Source organism: Terrapene carolina, unplaced genomic scaffold (assembly GCF_002925995.2).
Source record: "Terrapene carolina triunguis isolate 2854851 unplaced genomic scaffold, T_m_triunguis-2.0 Scaffold141, whole genome shotgun sequence".
NCBI classification, from domain to species: Eukaryota; Metazoa; Chordata; order Testudines; family Emydidae; genus Terrapene; species Terrapene triunguis.
In genome coordinates, this window is record NW_020664492.1 from 4,191,661 (window position 1) to 4,211,863 (window position 20,203).

The 20,203-nt window shown below is 43.0% G+C and overlaps 1 protein-coding gene across 2 annotated transcripts in view; it reads right to left on the bottom strand.

The window, feature by feature from the left end:
• The window catches only part of LOC112116912 (ubiquitin carboxyl-terminal hydrolase 12), a 74,489-nt gene that overhangs the window by 28,736 nt on the left and 25,550 nt on the right, over positions 1 to 20,203 (bottom strand). For both annotated transcript variants that reach the window (XM_026653565.1, XM_026653566.1), the window contains one exon: positions 14,450 to 14,679. In XM_026653565.1, the coding sequence (XP_026509350.1) occupies positions 14,450 to 14,679 (230 nt within the window). The remainder of the gene's footprint in view (positions 1 to 14,449; positions 14,680 to 20,203) is intronic.

The following is a 20,203-nucleotide window of genomic DNA, read 5'->3' on the forward strand; positions in this document are numbered from 1 at the left end:
TGTTAGGTACAGGCATGCTTGGGTGTCTGAGAAAAGCAGTTATATCTTCAGTTTAGTAAAAATGTTTAGTGCCGTACAAAGACCAGATCTTGGTGTATTATTATTAGAAGTCTTCTCCTACTCCAGATTGGAAATGTATCTGATGATTCATGTGTATCACTGAATATACCTGCAATCTATTGTTGACCTCCAAAGGATTCTGGATAAATTTTTAAAAAAAAACCTTTCTGGGAAGAGAGGAACAGGAAATGCCACATTGTTATAATGTCATCAGCCAGCAAATTACTAACTTCACAGTCCCAGAGACCACCTCAGCTAATGATCTCCTTGAAGCATCCCTACAGAAGCTTTGGTCCCTGTAGGTGAGTTTCCCCCACCTTTTAAGGAAGCTGATTGACTGGTTTTGTCTGTTACAACTGCAGAAATTGCTTCAGTCAGTGCCTTGCTCCACTGAGGTAGGCAAGGTTTTTCCTCAGTGGAAGTAGAAAAAAGGTCCTGCAGGAAAGCACCCCTGTAAGAGGCAGTTGAAATTTTTCTTTTCAAAGCCTTCTCTCAAAGACAAATAGCAAACAGACATGGCCATAAAGCTCACTTTCTATATGTTGCTTTTAAAGCAGGAATTCTAGAGAGGCAGAGGGGGGAAACCATAGAGTGTAGAAATATCCTGGATGTGACTGTTTTTCATCCTACCTGTCAGAGCAAGTGAGAAGGAGGAACCCAGTGTGTGTAGCATCACAAATTGAGAGACAGACTAGGGAGATTTAGCATTTCTGTTATTTCCGATATCAGGATAAAACTTGGCATACAAATCATCAGCCAAGTTGAAAACATGTTTCCCATCAGGCAGGGTAAATTGGCTGTTTCTTTGGTGTCACAAGAGAAAAAAGCCCCCGTGCTTTCTGATCTTATGTACCAAATTAAACTGTCCAGAACAGGATCAACCACTGTTTTGACTAAATAGTAGATCAAACTAGATGCAACAACCTGAATAATTAATTGAATTAAACTTTTGTCTTAATTTTGAATTTCTTATATAGTTATCACTTAAAACAACTAAGTATTTTTGTTACAAATACCAACCAAGATTGCAGCCCCGACTGTGCTAGGTACTGTACACAATTAAGAGACTGCCCCTCCCTAAAGAACTAACAATTCAAATAAACACCACAGTGCTGGAGAACAGAAGTATTTTGCAGATGGGGAAGTGAGGCACAGCGAAACCAAGTGACTTGCCTAGTCACACAGCAATTCAGTGGCAGAGCCAAGAACTGAAGCCAAGTATCAAAAGACTCGGTCCACTGCCTTAACCACAAGACCATCCTTTCTCTCAAAATAACCTTTTATTGTTTGACTGAAAAAAATCTGCTTTTAGAAACAGGTGGTTATTTATAGCAGTCTTGAACTCAGACAAGAAAAAACTGGCAAAAATGTAAAATCTATCAAAGCTTTCGTCTTCCTTCTTTATCTTAAAAAAAAAAAAAAAAAAATTACCAAATGCTCTGTGTAGCGCAAAAGCTTGTACCTTCCACCAACAGAAATTGGTCCAATAAAAGATATTACCTCACCTCTCTTGTCTCTCTCAAAGTTCTGTCATGCCAATGAGAAATTAATAGCTCAGCAAGTCTAAAAATATTGTTTTCAGTTTTGTTACCAAAATGCTGCCCAAATTAGACAAATTTAAAACAAATCTGCCCATCCCAATAACCAAAAGACAAACTCTTGAATACTACATTAAAATCAACAAATTTTGCTTTTGGCAAAGCTACCTTTTTACCAGAAAGAAGTCATGGGGGAAAAAAATTAATTCCAATACCCAGAAGCGAATTCAACATCTCTTATTACCCACCGTATATAATATATAACTGCTGAAAATCATGTGGTACATCCAAGTTAATTGAGCTGGAAGATATACTTGTGGATCAATTTTCAGAGTGGTAGCCTTGTTAGTCTGTATCAGCAAAAACAACAAGGAGTCCTTGTGGCACCTTAGGCTTGGTCTACACTAACCCCCCAAATCGAACTAAGGTACGCAACTTCAGCTACGTTATTCACGTAGCTGAAGTTCGAAGTACCTTAGTTCGATCTTACCTCGGTCCACACGCGGCAGGCAGGCTCCCCTGTTGACTCCGCGGTACTCCTCTCGTCTAGCTGGAGTACCGCAGTCGACGGCGAGCACTTCCTGGTTCGACTTATCGCGTCCAGACAAGACGCAATAAGTCGAACCCAGAAGTTCGATCGCTCGCCGCCGAACTACCGGGTAAGTGTAGACATACCCTTAGAGACTAATAAATTTATTTGGGCATAAGCTTTCATGGACTAGAACCCACTTCATCAGATGCATGAAGTGAAAAATACAGGAGCAGGTATAGATACATGAAAGGATGGGGGTTGCTTTACCACGTATGAGGTCAGTCTAACGAGATAAATCAACTAACAGCAGGATACCAAGGGAGGAAAAATAACTTTTGAAGTGGTAAGAGAGTGGCCCATGACACCACATTCTACAGGCCATTACCCTCTGACCCCACTGAGGATTACCAAAAGAAACTACACCATCTGCTCAAGAAACTCCCTAAAGAAGCACAGGACTAAATCTACACTGACACACCCCTAGAGCCCTGACCAGGGGTATTCTACCTGCTACCCAAAATCCATAAACCTGGGAATCCTGGACACCCCATCATCTCAGGCATTGGCACCCTGACAGCAGGATTATCTGGCTATGTAGACTCTCTCCTCAGGCCCTATGCTACCAGCACTCCCAGCTATCGTCAAGACACCACTGACTTCCTGAGGAAACTACAATCCTTTGGTGATCTTTCAGAAAACACCATCCTAGCCACTATGGATGTAGAAGCCCTCTACACCAACATTCCACACAAAGATGGACTACAAGCCATCAGAAATAGCATCCCCGATACCATCACGGCAAAGCTGGTGGCTGAACTTTGTCCTCACCCACAACTATTTCAGATTTGGGGACAATTTATACCTTCAAGTCAGCGGGACTGCTATGGGTACCCGCATGGCCCCTCAGTATGCCAACATTTTTATGGCTGACTTAGAACAATGCTTCCTCAGCTCTCATCTCCTTACACCCCTACTCCACTTGCACTACATTGATGACATCATATGGACCCATGGGAAGGAGGCCCTTGAGGAATTCCACCACGATTTCCACCCCACCATCCACCTCACCCTGGACCAGTCCACACAAGAGATCCACTTCCTAGACACTACAGTGCTAATAAGTGATGATCACATAAACACCACCCTATACCAGAAACCTACTGACTGCTATACTTACTTACATGCCTCCAGCTTTCATCCAGATCACATCACACAATCCATTGTCTACAGCCAAGCTCTAAGATACAACCGCATTTGCTCCAATCCCTCAGACAGAGACAAACACCTACAGGATCTCTCTCAATCGTTCTTAAAACTGCAATACCCACCTGGTGAAGTGAAGAATCAGATTGACAGAGCCAGAAGGGTACCCAGAAGTCACCTACTACAAGACAGGCCCAACAAAGAAAGTAACAGAACGCCACTAGCCGTCACCTATAGCCCCCAAGTAAAACCTCTCCAGCGCATTGTCAAGGATCTACAACCTATCCTGGAGGATGATCCCTCACTTTCACAGACCTTGGGAAACAGGCCAGTCCTCGCCTACAGACAGCCCCCCAACCTAAAGCAAATACTCACCAGCAACTACACACCACACAACAAAAACACTAACCCAGGAACCAAACCCTGCTACAAACCCCAGTGCCAACTCTGTCCACATATCTATTCAAGGGACACCATCATAGGACCTAACCACATTAGCCACACCATCTGGGGCTCATTCACCTGCACATCTACCAATGTGATATATGCCATCATGTGACAGCAATTTCCCTCTGCCATGTACATTGGCCAAACCAGACAGACAGTCTCTACGCAAAAGAATAAGTGGACACAAATCTACCATCAGGACTCATACCATTCAAAAACCGAGTAGGAGAACACTTCACACTCTGGTCACTCAATAAACAGACCTCAAAGTGGCAATTCTTCAAAAAACTTCAAAAAACAGACTCCAACATGAAGCTGAAGAACTGGAATTAATTTGCAAACTGGATTAGGCCTGATCAGATTAGGCCTGAATAAAGACTGGGAGTGGTTGGGTCATTACAAAATCTAAACTTAATTTCCCCAATACTAATTTCTCCCTACTGTTACTCACACCTTCTTGTCAACTGTCTTTAATGGGCCACTCTCTTACCACTACAAAAGTTATTTTTCCTCCCTTGGTATCCTGCTGTTAGTTGATTTATCTCGTTAGACTGACCTCATACGTGGTAAAGCAACCCCCATCCTTTCATGTATCTATACCTGCTCCTGTATTTTTCACTTCATGCATCTGATGAAGTGGGTTCTAGCCCATAAAAGCTTATGCCCAAATAAATGTGTTAGTCTCTAAGGTGCCACAAGGACTTCTTGTTGTTTTTGTGGATCAATAACTTCCTTTAAAAGAAATAAGGCAAAACACCCTAAAGTCAGGGATATGACTAGGATTACTTCTACAACCCAGGAATCCCCCTCTGCTGCCCAAAAAGGCACTGTATGTTAACATTACTCTACAGCTATAATGAAGTTTTATCCAGAGCCCTAAAAAGGTGACCTTCTCCCACCACACATTTTCTACCTCTACGCATTCCTTTCTACTTGCATGCTCCCCTATATATCTATGCATGGTACTTATTTGAGTGCCTAACAATCTAAGAAGAAATTACTTACCTTGTGCAAGTAATGATGGTTCTTTGAGATGTGTATCCCCATGGGTGCTTCACTGTAGGTGTGCTTGCATCCCTGCGCTGCTGATCATAGAACTTCGATAGTAGTGTCCATTAAGCCCGCACATGTACTGTCTGTCCTTGTGCCCCTCCACGAGGCTAGCTACTGTAGGCAGGCTAACCCCCCTCAGTTCCTTCTCTACCAAAGTCAGTGACAAGCACTCTGAAGTAGAGGGGAGGAGGGTAAGTTGTGGAGCACCTATAAGGACACACATCTCAAAGAACTATCGTTACTGCACAAGGTGAGTAACTTCTTCAAGTAATGTCCCTACGGGTGCTCCACTGTAGGTGACTCCTGAGCAGTATCCCTGCAGGAGGGCCGGGGCTTCGGGGTTGGGTCAGTTACAGATCACACTACTGTGGAGCTAAAAATGGCATTGGATGCGGAGTCCCCAGTGATCGTAAAATGTTCTGCGAAGGCATGGACTGACACCCATGTCACCGGTCTACAGATCACTGAGATATGGACATTTTTGAAGAAGGCAACGGATGAGGAGATCAATCTTGTGGAGCATGTACCAATAATATTTGGAGGTGTCATATTGTGTACTTGGTAACATTGTTTAATGCAGTTTGAGACCCACTTGGAGAGTCTCTGGGCTGATATTGCTGAGCCCTTGGAACTTTCCACAATGGGGAGGAAAAACATAGGGACTTCTTTAAAACTATAAGGTAGAAGGCTACCCTCTCATGACATCTAGAGTGTGTAATATACCCTCCCTTTTGTCTTGGTGAGGCTTGGGGTAGAAGATTGGAAGGTGAATCAATTAGTTCATGTGAAACAGGGAGATTACTTTAGGAATGAATTTTTGATGTAGTCTGAGTGTAACCTTGTCCCGAAAGAATACCGTGTAGGGAGGATGTGTCATTAGGGCCATTATTTCTCCTATTCTCCTTTCCCTATCAGGAAGGCTGTTTTCACTGACAGGCATATAAGTGAACAGGTGGCCAGGGTTTGAAGGGAGACCTGGTCAGCCCTTTCAGTACCAGGTTTAGGTCCCATGATGGGATAGGGAGTCAGGGTTCTGAGGAGGCAATCGTCCAGATAGGGGTAAATCATGATCCCTTGGGAGAGTTACACGCACAGCCACTACTGAGAGAACCTTGGAGAATACTCTCAGGACGGATGATAGCCTAAAGGGGAGTAACCTGTACTGGTAGTGGTCTTGTCTCATAGGTGCCAACTCCATGGGTGCTCTGGGGCTGGAGTACCCACGGGGAAAAAGTGGTGGGTTCTGAACACCCTCCGGCAACCCCCTATCAGCTCCGCTCTTCCCCCCCAGTGCCTCCCATCCATCGCGATCAGGAAGAGGTGGGTGGGGGCGGGTGCTTGGGAGAAGGGGTGGAATGGGGGCAGGGTCTGAAGCAGAGCCAGGAATCGAGCACCCCCCAGCACATTGGAACGTCGGCGCCTGTGTCTTGTCTTAGGATGAATCTGATAAATCATCTATGAGATGGTAGGATTAAGATATGAAAGTAGGAATCCTGAAGGTCAAGAGTTGAAAACAAGTCTCCCTGTTTCAATGCTGGAACGATCATTGCTAGAGAGTGATCATCTTGAATTTGAGCTTTGACAAACTTGTTGAGAGCTCTGAGGTCCTGATGGGTACTAGGAAATAGTGAGAGTAGAACCCTTTGCCTCGTAGATGGTGAAGTACTGGTTCTATGGCTCCTAACTGGAGGAGATGATCGACCTCTTGTCGTAGTAAACTCTTGTGAGAAGGATCCCTAAAGAGGGATAGGGAAGGCTGTTGTGGAGGGGTCAGGGAGGTAAAATGGATAGAGTACCCATTGCAAATGATCTCTAAGACCCATTGATTCAAATGTTATGCATTCCTAGGTGCTGCAGAACATTGCTAGACGGTGGCCAAATGTGTGGATAGCAGTGGTCATCTGTAGCAGTTGGGGGGGGGCGGGGAGAAGTGGTCTTTCGATGCCTCGACCAACACATCAAAGTTGATGCTTGAAATTGACAGCTGGAATGAGGACGACTGTAGGCCAGATGGTTTACACCTTGAACTTATTTTTCTCTGTGTGGCTCGTAGTAGCAGTGAGCTGGGTGTTGGGAGGAGTGTGATTTGAGCTGGGGCAGCGGACTAAATTTCCCCTTTTGTCCTGGCGTGTAGATGCCCAATGAACAGAGAGTGGCCCTAGAATCCTTCAGGGTGTGAAGAGAGGCATCCATCCAAAGGGAAGATCTTCAACGGTCAACTGTACCTCCTTTGGGAAGACCGACAGATGTAGCCATGATGCACATCACATAACCTCCGCCATGGAGACAGACCTTGCTGCTGTGTCGAGGGCAGACTGTAGTCTTGTCTTGGCCACTAACTGTCTCTCTTGGATAATGGCTTTAAATTGGTCGCAGTGAGACTCAGGTAACTGTTAAATAAAATTGTTGTTTTGAATAGTTTACATAGTCGTATTTTGCCATCAGGGCTTGGTAACTGGCGATTCGAAACTGAAGCGTGGCCGAGGAGTATGTTTTCCTCCCAAAAAGGGACTGGAAGCATTTGGACCTATCATAAGGAATAGACTTCATCTGGTGTTGGTGGCCATGGGAATTAAATGCATCCATCATGATGGAGATGGGTGGAGGGTGGGAGAAGAGGAATTCAGTCTCTCTCGCTAGGACATAATATTTTTTGTCCGCCCACTTGCAGGTAGGTGCCACCGATGTTGGGTCTGCCAAATGGTTTTTGTGGGGTCCAGAATAGTCTCACTAATTAATTTTTGAGGATGAATGGAGTAGGTCAGAATCGATGATGGATGTCCTTGACTTCTTCCAGTGGTATCTGGAGTGTATCTGTCACTCTCTTTGCTAGGTCCTGGAAGAAGTGACAATCATCAGCCAGAGATGGTGGGGAAGGCATGACGGCCTCATCAGGGAAGGAGAAGGATATGGTCCTCAAGGTCACCTCTTCCTCAACAAAACCGCCCTATGGTTCTTTCCCAATTTCTTCTGGAGGTTACAAAGCTCTGGATGCCGCAGCGGAAGGGGTGCATCTCGAGGGTTCTTGGGTGGGGATAAAAGCCTGAGAGGCATGGCGGTGATATGCAGTCCAAGGGTCCCAGTATGGCCGCAGTGGTTGTGGTGGTGCCCATGGTTGGCCATACCACAATGGCAGTGGTAGGGCCATCTGAGGGTATGCTCGGTGGCCCTGTAGATATTGGGCACCATAGGGAGCTTGGGAGGAGTATTGATATACCGCCTCCCCTGGTTCACTATCCAAGCCCGCACTAGAGAGCAGGGGAGCATGACAGGGCAGCGGGGAAAACGTCCATGCCAAATGAAGACTTGGTATGGAAATCCCGGTACCGAGAAGAGGAGACTCTGGAACATCAGATACACGGAGGTCCCTTGAGTGCCGGAATGCTGGCAGTACTGACCAACTCGGTGCCACTGTCAGTACCAGGGAGGAAGGAGATCTTGCCTGCACCGATCGTTCTGGTGTGGGGATGGGACATCGATGATGGTACCGATGGAGAATAGCATACCAGCAGTGCCTTCTTAGTGGAGTGCTTACTCCTCTCCTTGTCCCTCAGTGCTGTTGACTTGGTGCCTGAGCCCATTGCATCCATAGGTACTTGTCAACAGTACCTACCAATGTAGATGATATCTGTGAGCAGGGGTACTGGGCTGGGATTGTCTTGGTGCTGACGGTACTGAAGATAATGAGCATGCCAGAGATTGTTTGCAGCTATCTCAGGGCTCACTGAGGGGACTTCTTGCTCTCTTTTTCGATGATTTATGAGAGGGGTCAGCGCCTGGTTTCTTGGATCCAACGTTTTTAGATGTTTAAGATTGTGGGGAAGACTCATGTCTGCCAGGTAACTCATGGCACTAGTCCAGAGAGGGTTGGAGGGCCGCCTCCATTAAGATGATCTTCTGTCTCAGCTCCGTATCCTTGCGAGACGTGGGCCTGAGTTGCTGGTAGAGACCACACTTTTGTTGAATGTGGTCTTTCCCAAGGCAGCGTATGCTCTGAGAGTGCTTAGAAAGAGGCTATCCCTGTTGCATACAAGAAAGTCACTTTTTGAAGTCCAGTGAACTGGGCATATCCTGTTGGGGGAGGGGTCCCCCAAAGAAAAAAGGTGGGAATTTTTTTTTTCCAGGGAGAAAAGATAAGATAAAAAGGAAAGAACTAATACTACAACTAAGTACTAGGAGACTAACTACAGAAATGCAAAACAAAAGCATGGTCATAATGCACTGTGAATAGCTCAGTCTCCAGCCAGGGACAGTTGAGAAGGAACTGAAGGCAGTTAGCCTGTGTGCTGGCTAGCCTCTTGGCGGGGCAAGAGGACAGACAGCACATGTGTGGGCCTAATGGACACTGCTACCGAAGTTCTCCAGCAGGGACACACGATACTTACAATGGAGCACCCATAGGGACACTACTCAAAGAAGAATATTTTTATCCTCACAACACCCTCGTGACATAGGAAAATACTTTTATCCCTATTCCAGAGATGGGAAATTGAGGAATGGAAACACTAAGTGACTTGCCCAATGTCATGCAGAAAGTCTGTGATGCAGCAGGGAATTGAATTTCATTTTCCCCAATCCAAGCCTAGCATACTAATAACTGGACCATACTTCTCATTCTCCCCTCATCACCATAGTATCCAAGTACTTTAAAAACATTAATGAATTTATCCTTCTAGTACTCCTTCTGAGGAAGGGACGTATTATCCCCATTTTACAGAAGTGGAACCAAGGCACAGAATAGATAAAGGACTTGCCAAAGGTCTCACAGGGAATTTGTGAAAGGTCCAGCAACTGAAACCTAAACTCTGGAACATTAGCCTAATGTCTTAATCACAAGATCATTCTTCTTCCTTTTCCTGAAATTTTTCCCATATCTTAACTATTTCAAGTATTAATCAGAAAACTTTAAACTATTTTCACTCAACCATATTCACTGAATTGAGACAATTTGCTGGTTTGCCATCACCCTTCCTTTATATCTTGAGGGAAATGCTGTATGATCCAAGAGTCAATTAATATTACTTATTTTCCAATAGCAGCAAATTCATAACATGAGCACATACTACCAACATCCCCACTTTCTGAGCCAAAATCCTGATAAAATCTCTATTGAAGGAAATATACAGATAACGGTTCTGTTACAGCATAGCTGGTCCCAGAAAACGAATCTTTGCTTAAGAGCAGCCATTCCACTTCCTCACAATCACCTTCCATTTGTACCACACAAAAGCCAATAAACAACTCAACATCTTCCTGAATGGACACACTCTGGCCCATGACCAAAGCGTATGTGTCTAGGACAGCAGTTTTCAAACTGTGGGTCGGAACTAGTAGATACTCAGCTGAATGAAGCCATGCACATAACAGGTACCAAGTAGGGCTGTCGATTAATCGCAGTTAACTCACGCGATTAAACTCAAAAAAAATTAATCATGATTAATCGCAGTTTTAATTGCACTGTTAAATAGAATACCAATTGAAATTTATTAAATATCTTGGATATTTTTCTACATTTTCATATACGTTGTATTCTGTGTTGTAATTGAAATCAAAGTGTATATTTTTATTATAAATATTTTCACTGTAAAAAATAAATCTCATACAAGTACTGTAGTGCAATCTCTGTCGTGAAAGAGCAACTTACAAATGTAGATTTTTTTTGTTCCATAACTGCACTCAAAAACAGAACAATGTAAAACTTCAGAGCCTACAAGTGCTAAGAGAAACGAGTTTGTTTACATTTACAGGAGATAATGCTGTCCTCTTTTTATTTACAATGTCACCAGAAAGTGAGAACAGGCAATTTGCACGGCACTTTTGTTGCTGGCATTGCAAGGTCTTTATGTGCCAGATAAGCTAAATATTCATATGCCCCTTCATGCTTCGGCCACCATTCCAGAGGACATGCTTCCATGCTGATGATGCTCATTAAAAAAATAATGCATTAATTAAATTTGTGACTGAACTCCTCAGGGGAGAATTGTATGACCCTTGCTCTGTTTTACCATATATTTCATGTTATAGCAGTCTCGGATGATGACCCAGCACATGCTATTCATTTTAAGAATATTTTCACTGCAGATTTGACAAAACGCAAAGAAGATACCAATGTGAGATTTCTACAGATAGCTACAGCGCTCGACCCAAGGTTTAAGAATCTGAAGTGCCTTCCAAAATCTGAGAGGGATGAGGTGTGGAGCATGCTTTCAGAAGTCTTAAAAGAACAACACTCTGATGCGGAAACTACAGAACCTGAACCACCAAAAAAGAAAACCAACCGTTTGCTGGTGGCATCTGACTCGGATAATGAAAATGAACATGCGTTGGTCCGCACTGCCTTGGATTGTTATAGAGCAGAACCCGTCATCAGCATGGATGCATGTCCCCTGGAAAGGTGGTTGAAGCATGAAGGGACATATGAATCTTTAGTACATCTGGCACGTAAATACCTTGCGATGCTGGCTACAACAGTGCCATGAGAATGCCCGTCCTCACTTTCAGGTGACATTGTAAACAAAAAGTGGGCAGCATTATCTCCTGCAAATGTAAACAAACTTGTTTGAGCAATTGGCTGAACAAGGAGGAGGACTGAGTGGACTTGCAGGCTCTAAAATTTTACATGGTTTTATTTTTGAATACATTATTTTGTACATAATTCTACATTTGTAAATTCAACTTTCATGATAAAGAGATTACTCTACAGCACTTGTATTAGGTGAATTGAAAAATACTATTTCTTTTGTTTTTTTTACAGAGCAAATACTTGTAATAAAAAATAATTATAAAGTGAGCACTGTACACTTTGTGTTCTGTGTTGTAACTGAAATCAATATATTTGAAAATGTAGAAAGCATCCAAAAATATTTAAATAAATGGTATTCTATTATTGCTTAATCGTGCAATTACTTTTTTTAATCACTTGACAGCCCCAGTACCAAGAGAATGATCAACCTGGCCTGGTTGCTGGTCCTGTCCAAAATCGTCACCTTGCAGAATCTGCTCCTTAAGGAGCAAAACAAGCCACATCTACCCCTGCTTACAGATTAGTTTAATCCATTGAGCCATCATCTCAGCTCAATTCCCCTAAGAACCCTTGATATCACCTCCAGGTGGCACTGTAGCTGGCAAGAGCAAGCTTCAAACATTGACAGTGCCTATCTCATGACAGATCCAACAGTCCAGCCCCTAGTTTTGACATTTCATTTGCCATTTTTGGGTAAAGCTCAACCACTTGTAGAATGATCAGATGTGTTGACCATTACTATGGTCTGACCTTAAGAGCCCCTCCATGCCAACTGGCAGAGACCCATTATTTTGTAATTCCTATCTGACACATTCACTCCACCTATCACATTGCTCTCATTTATCTGTAAAGACTACCGTGCGAAGTATCAAATGAAAGCTGGTGACACATCAGTCATTAATATCATTACATGATGTATGTACAGATGGTGTGTAAAGAGTTGTGTGTGTGCTGGAAATATGTTCCTAAAATTTGTTTTGGGAGCAGAGTTGATAAACAAATTTGTCCTAGACAAAGGAATGTTGATTTGCCTGTTTACATGTGTCTCTAATGTAAATTGAGCATGGTGATGCCAGAGACATTGGGCAGTTCCTTTACATCGGAGGTTAACATCCGTTATCAGGAGGATAAGTCATCCTGACTCTTGAGACCAAAGACAATGAACTTTAGGGAATATAAGGAGAAGCAAAAGAGCATTTTCTTATTCATCACTGGAGGAGGGAGGGAGGGAAAGAGGTCAGTGTTCTTTACATTCTATGAACGGTGGATCCCCAACTACTTAGGGCTGGTGATATTAAAAAGTAGCTGTAGGTGAGAAAACTGCCTTGGACAAGGATTGTAATCTGTTAAATTTTAGTCACTAGAAAGCGTGATTATATTTTTGTTTTATTTGTAACAATTTTCTGTTTCTGTTATCGCTGCTTAGAATCAAATTAATAAAACTTATTCTTGTTTTATTATAAATTCATCTCAGTGCTGTTAAGTGAGGTGTGAATCCACAGCTAAGCCAACAGGCTGGTGTGTATTCTGTCTCTTTGGAGACACGGGTATCCAGTGGCTGGATGCTGCACAGACACGCTTCTGGACAGTTAGGGAACTGAAGTACATCAAGGGTTAACCTGCAGAGCAAAGTTAGGACTGGCAGAGTGAGAAGGAGTTTGTTTGGCTGGCTAACAGACTGGGGCGGCAGAGAGCACCAAAAATGTGTATACAAAGTGTAGTACCAAAAATATTTCTTTTGCTAAAGCAGAAGGGTGACAGTGACTTACAGTTCCGGTTGCCCTAAAAAGAAGTGTCAAAATGGGGCCTTTGTAACTCCCCCACTTTGTCGCTGTGGCCAGTTAGAAGATGTACGCCACATGCATCAGCAAGGGCTGCTGGTTCCCTCATGGACTGGCATAATGCCCTCCCATCAGCTACTGAATGGTTAAGAAATTTAAACTAACACACCTGACTTGATCATCTATGCCAGTGGTCCCCAACCTTTCTGTGTGGCGGGCACTGGACGACTAGCCGCCAAGGAGCATGGCCGCCAGACAAGCAGCCGCCAGAAGTAGTGTCATCAAGAGGCGTCGCCGCTGAAAAGCAGCAGCATTTCGGCGGCAACGCTTCTTGACGTTGCCGCTTCTCGGAGGCATTTTGGCGGCTGCTTGTCCGGCGGCCAGTAGGCAGGTGCACATAAATGCCCCGGCGGGCGCCATGGCAGCCGCAGGCACCGCGTTGGGGACCCCTGATCTACGCAGATGCAATGTTTAAGTTATATATTTTACAGTCATCATTCTAATATCTTATTTTAAGTAGGGAACCTATTTTAGACTTGAGCTGATCCTCTAGACCAGAGCTGGAATAGCAAGCACTTGATAGTATCCTGGGGAGAAACATCTCTCTGTATTCAAGACTTGTCTATCTAAATAAATGAGAAAAAAACGGGCCAATTTTGACAACTAGAGGCACAATGGAATTCTGTCATATTGATTTTAGCACTATTAAGCAAATTTGGCAAATTAAAAACTGATCAAGCTCACCTCGGAAGATATATTTAATTATAGAATATAAATGTGTATGTTGAATGATAGCAATGTTTTAAATCTAAATCTGAAATAGATTAGATTTAATAGTTTACTATTAGAAGAAAAAGGATTAACAATGAAAACAAAAAAAGGTGGATTTACATATAACTATATTCAGGCCCTTCCAAACTTTTAATCCTTATTTTTAAAACATTATCTAAATTCTGAAGCTGATTATGAGGGCACAGTTCAAAAATCCAAATGCAGATTTTTCATGCAACAGTTTGCTCAGTACTCTTTCACTGACCAATAAGGGTTCCTTTCCATAACTCATTCAGTGATCACTCATTTAAAAAAAAATTTAATCACTCACTAATATTTAGTGGATCATACAGATAGTTACATTTAAAGCTTACAAAAATAAACCAATTAGTCTAGTACACTTACCATCTGCATGAATCTTGAAACTAAAGGAGTAAAAAAAATTTTAATTTAAATATGCAGTTCAAATTATTTTAAAGAAAAATGGATTCCTGAAAGTATGAAATAAGAATTTCTTCTATAAAAACAGATACAGACTTACAGTTTCACAAGTAAGACATCTGGTTTCATTAGTTAATGTTCCCTGAAAGATCTCATGAACCCAGGTTGGGTCTGGTGTGCTGTTATTGTTTTCATTGTCGATACTGCCATTAGGTAGACGGCCATTTTGTTTGTCCTGTTTTCTCTCTTCTTGTAAAATATCAGCAATTGTGTTTAAAAGATAGTTTAAGAACTCATGCGCATCCTGCTGCATGTAGTTGTCAAAGAGCTCTAAAACATGAAGATAAAATAAAATAACCAACTAATTAAAATTTTGAATAAAAAGTCCAATATAAAACTTTCAAAATATAAGTCAAAATATGGCATTAGCAGAACTTATTTCATAGACATATGCAATCAATTTTAACCTTAAAAAACCAGTGAAAGCAATAAAATTAAAAAACGTTGGCAGAACAAGGTACTGTATAGATATTTGGATAAATAATACAGATAAGAAGGGATTCTAAGCAGAAGTTTATGATGTAAACACATATGGGAAAGAGAAAAGTGTACTTATGGAAAAGGCATTAAGTCCAATACAATGCCTTGAAATACAAGTAAATATTGATTAGGATGCTTTCCCAAAATCCCCCCCCCCCCCCCCCCCCATGTACTTGTTACAAACACAAATAAGGTAAAATTACATTAAAATGATTGCAGAGCACAATCTATTAAAATCTAAAGAAAAGGACACCATATAATATAGTTCAATGCCACATTTACATTCAAAGAAGTCCTAAGATGTTAGGCAAAAGTTGACATTGGTCTATGTCAAGAATCATGCATGACTAAGTACTTCTATAACATTACCCATAAAACCTATATTCCACAAACTTGAAGTCTGGGGATGAGAAAGTGCAGTGGTATAGAAGAACAGTCTTTTTATCCCATGTGTTTAGAAACTACCTAGAGTCAACAGGCTCAAAAGAAAGTCTTAAAGAACAGGTTTATGCATAGGATTGTTCAGTCAAAGCAGACACACAGCTTTGAACAGAGAAACCTTTCCTGACTCTGCTTTCATCAAAGGAAGAATATGACCACTATGGTCTCAAAGGCCAAGTCAACAGAGGTGCAAGGTTTTTGTTTTTAATTACCATCACTACACTATCACAAGTGCAGCTCCATAGGTGCTAGCAATGATGAAAACACTAGTATAAACAAGGCCCCTACAGATATCAGTATTTTTAATGAGTATCATCTAACTGTCGAAAGCCATTTTAAAAATGGTGGTAGCTGCAGGTCCCTTGCCTACATATGGCTAAAAGGACTTAGCCTAAGACTCAAACTGGACAGGAGCAGTGACAGGCAATCACTAAACTTGTTCTCTCTTTTTGAGCAGTAGTTGACTCAAAGGAATTGCACATTCTCCTTAATTACCAACTCAAAAATTTTCTATGCCTGCATAACTAATCATGCAATTCCTCCAATGGGGCTCTATATATTGGCTACATAGCAGAAATTGTGTTTCTACCTAACAAATTACAAGTTGCAACTTGTTCTTAGTCCAAGACTATAGAGCAAATGTTAGCCCATAAGTGAAGGAATGGTACCATAAATAGAAAGATTAACAAAAATAGGTCATCAGTTTCATATGGTGCTAGTAAAAGGATATTCACAGAAACCTACATTTCAGGAGAGTATATTTGAAGCTACATGGAAACTGTCACAGATCATCTACAAACCAAGCAGCTTCCAGGCCAAGACACAGAGTTGAAAATAAAGTAGATCCCAGATCAAACCAGCCAAAATGTTTTTATTTAATTGAATATTTAAATTGAGGTGGCATAACAAATACTGCAAGTCTCCTGAAGGCAAAAGGCTTGCCTCAGAGGTTCTTAGCAGTATTGCATCCAGATTCCAGTGTGGTGCATGTCCGATCAACAGTCTGATATTAAGCACAGTGGATCTAATCCCACCGATGTCCTTGCTATTATTTAATTCAAGGATTAGGAGCGATTGGAACAAAAGGAAACAGAACACCTCCACTTGGTTAATGAGAAACTGCAAACTTGAAACATGTCAGGTTTTAAACTCTTCTCATTACATATACGGTTTAGTACGTATTTTAACGCAAGAATAGAGTCTAGAAATGATATAGAAGTAAGAGATTCTGAGCACAGAAAGAGTCTTGATATAAGAGCTGTGAGGATATAAAAGTCTTCATGAGTGATTGGTCTTACTTGATGAAAGTAGAATCTAGACTGGGTTTTCCTTTGTGTGTATCCTCTTTCATGTATTGTATATCAATCCAAACATACACCTACTATTCCTAGGAGACATATTTTTATAAAGAATTCTCCATTGTAGCTATTAAAGTTATTCATGGACGTACTTTTTTAAAAAGTTAATTCGTCAGAGTGATTAATACTTCAGTGTACATCACCACCACCACCAAGAATCAGCCACCTAGCAATTCAGCAGTCGTCTCCTATAAGTCTATAACGAGGTGGCCAAACTTACTGAACCTCTAAGAGCTGCATACAACAATCTTCAGAAGTTTGAGAGTTGGGGCACACCTGCCGGGGCTCGGGGCTTCAGTGGGAGCTGGATTGAAGCCCCGAGCCCCAACAGGCACCTCCCATGGAATACAGAATCTTTTTTACTTCTAAATCCCCATTTGAATAAATCCCAAAGTCAGCAGTGATTAGAAGCTGATGGTTTGATGAGTGAGGTGATGGTGTTGTGTGATATGTACACTTAAAATACCATTATAGTTATCACCTTTGCTGGCAGTCTCAGCAGAAATGCCAAGAGCTAAATGGCATGGAGATTGAACTATTCTTTCACCTCTACAGACAGTCACTCTTCATCAGATTTAAGATTCATTGGTGTGTAGCGTAAGAAAGCTTGCACAACACTACTACCTATGCTATAACTGCTCTATTGATAAAGAGATCTTCTTCCAGGTTTGAAAAATCTTAGCATTTTTCATGAGCAGTAAATTCACTTAAGGCTAGAAATAAATTATTATGCTATCCTAGAGTAGTTTGTCTTTATTATGCAGTCTTCATAATATTTGAATATGTGAAAAACATTTGGAAATATGTCCCAGGATGGATTATACAGGTATGAAAATTTCTACAATATGAAAGTGTTGTCGTATTTAACTTGTATAAACCAAGCAGGGAAGTTTTTATTGAAAGATTATCTGTAATTAATTTAAATAAAATGTACAATTTACAAGCATTATTTTATATTTGTTCCAAATCAAGTAGCAGATCTATTAAAGGCTTTAATTATATTTTAATACATAGAATTATTTCATAAACCATCCTAATCAACAAGCATTACAAATACCAAATAGGAAGTGTTAAATATCTGAAATTACGCGTTTCCACAACACTAGGATAATTATTGAAAGTGTTACTGATTTTTAAAGAAGAATATATTAATCCTAAATAGAAATGTTAAGTCGTAAGTGTTATATAAACATGAACTGAACTCAATGTAAGCTATAATCTTTCAGTCAAAGCCTTAACATGGAAAGACAGACCTTCGGGGCTCATTTCACACTTTAATTATTTCATTTAATTATAAATATTCTTACTAATAAGCGCTAACATTCTGGAACAACTAAAGGTTTCAAATTATTTGATTTTAACATATGAACGAAGATATAAGAACGGCCATTCTGGGCCAGACCAAAGGTCCATCTAGCCCAGTATCCTGTCTTCCGACAGTGACCAATGCCATGTGCTTCAGAGGGAATGAACAGAACAGGTAATCAAGTGATCCATCCTGTCACCCATCCCCAGCTTCTGGCAAAAGAAACTGCCTCTGCCCAGTTTCAAACCAGGGCCCTTTTGCGTGTTAGCCAAACATGATAACCACTATACTACATATAAATACAGATGTGAGATAAATAACATAGCACAAAAGCTTTAAAAACAGTGATTTTTGACAAAAATCTACAAATTCCACACTGGCAAAACTGCCTCCAATATTTGCTAAGCACTGACTGAGCTCAGTTCTATATGAGACGGGGGAGAAGAAAAAAAAAAAAAGACATGGACCTTGCCTCAGGAAGGCCAAAGTATTTCTCAAATGCGGCCACCAGGGGCTTTTCTTGTGGCCACAGGCTTCTGGGCAGTGATGGGGGGAGGGACAAAGCAGCGGCCCCTCCCCTGGGGCTGCCAGGAGGGGTTGGGCTCTGACCCCCTCAGGAGCCACAAACACTGGAGAAACAGACCGCTGTTGTGAGTTCTCCACCTTCCTGGGGGTGGTAGGGTTGAAGCTGGAACCCTCAGCCCCGGGTTGGTGGGGGCAGGCTCTGTCCCCTGATTACAGGGCTTCGGGCTCACCACTCCCCCGCCCGCCACCCACACCCCCTGGCTTGAAGTGATTTCCATTATATACAGGATTTCAATGGTTCCCAGCATCCCCACTATAAAAACTGTTCCAGTGCCCCAGCCCACTGCCTCCCTCCCACCTCCCCATCCAAGATTTAATTTGTCCTCTGGCTTGACAGGGCTGAGTAAATCTGCTGTGAAAAGTAGGGCTACCATGTCCGGATTTCCCCGGACATGTCCGGCTTTTCGGTCTATAAATAGCCGTCCAGGGGGGGGATTTCTAAAAAAATCTAAAAATGTCCGGGATTTCCCCCCGGTCGGCTATTTATAGACAGAAAAGCAGCAGCCAAGTGCCGCTCGGTAGCCAAAGCCCCTTCCCTGCTCCCCCCATCCCCTGCAGCCTTACCACGCCGTCCGGCCCCGCAGCTGTCTTCCCCCTCCTCCCCTCCCCGGAATGCTCCACCCCCCTGCTCCTCCCCCTCCCCTGCTTCCCGCGAATCAGATCTTCGCGGGAAGTCTGAAAAGAAGCAGGGGCAGGCGGGAGACAGCAGCAGGTAAGCTGGGGCGGGGGGAGGGGGGGAGGAGGAGAGCTCCGGGGAGGCGCGGACCTGGCCGAGCGGCTCCCTCCGGCCCGGGCTGAGCAGCGCCCGGTGGCCCCATTGGCTCCGGCCCTGGCCCCAGCGCCTCGGGCTCCAGGGCACCAGCCCCGGTTCCGGCCGAGAGCGCCAGCCCGGCACCAGCGGCTCCGGCCCGGCTCCGGCCCCAGAACGGCGGTCCCAGCCCGGCCCCAGCCGAGCGGCGCCTGCTGAGCACCCCCAGCCCCAGCTGCTCCTGCCCGGCCTGGCTCGGGCCCCAGGGCTGCGGCCCTGGTTCCGGCCGAGCGCGCTGGCCCAACCCCAGCCGAGCACCTCCGGCCTGGCCCCAAGCCCCGCGACCCCGGCCGGAGCTCCGGCCGGAGCGCAGCCCGATTCCTGGGCTCGCTAAAGCCGGCCCTGGTCGGGGGAGGGATGGGGGGAGTGGATGGGGCAGGGCAAGGCAGGGGCGGGGCTAGAGCAGGGCACCTCCCCCCGCCAGTGTCCTTTTTTTTTGCTTGTGGAAATATGGTAACCCTAGTGAAAAGTGGTATTTGTATGTTTGTTAATATCACTTTTCACTGCCTCCCAGCTAGCTAACAAGTCTGCTGCTGTGAAAAGTGATATTAACAAGCATACAAATACCACTTTTCACAGAAGCAGATTTATTAGCTAGCAAATCTAAAAACCAAAAACAACCAAAAAAGCAAAAGAAACAACAAAAAACAACATGAAAAACTCCTTATTTGTGTTTCTATTCTGTTTAGGTCCAGTAAAGAATAGAGACAACTGTACATTATTTTTATTATTGAGTCTGCAAAAAAAAAACCCTACATAAATAAATTACTATGATTTGGTCATGTATACAGTAACTCCTCACTTAAAGTCGTCCCG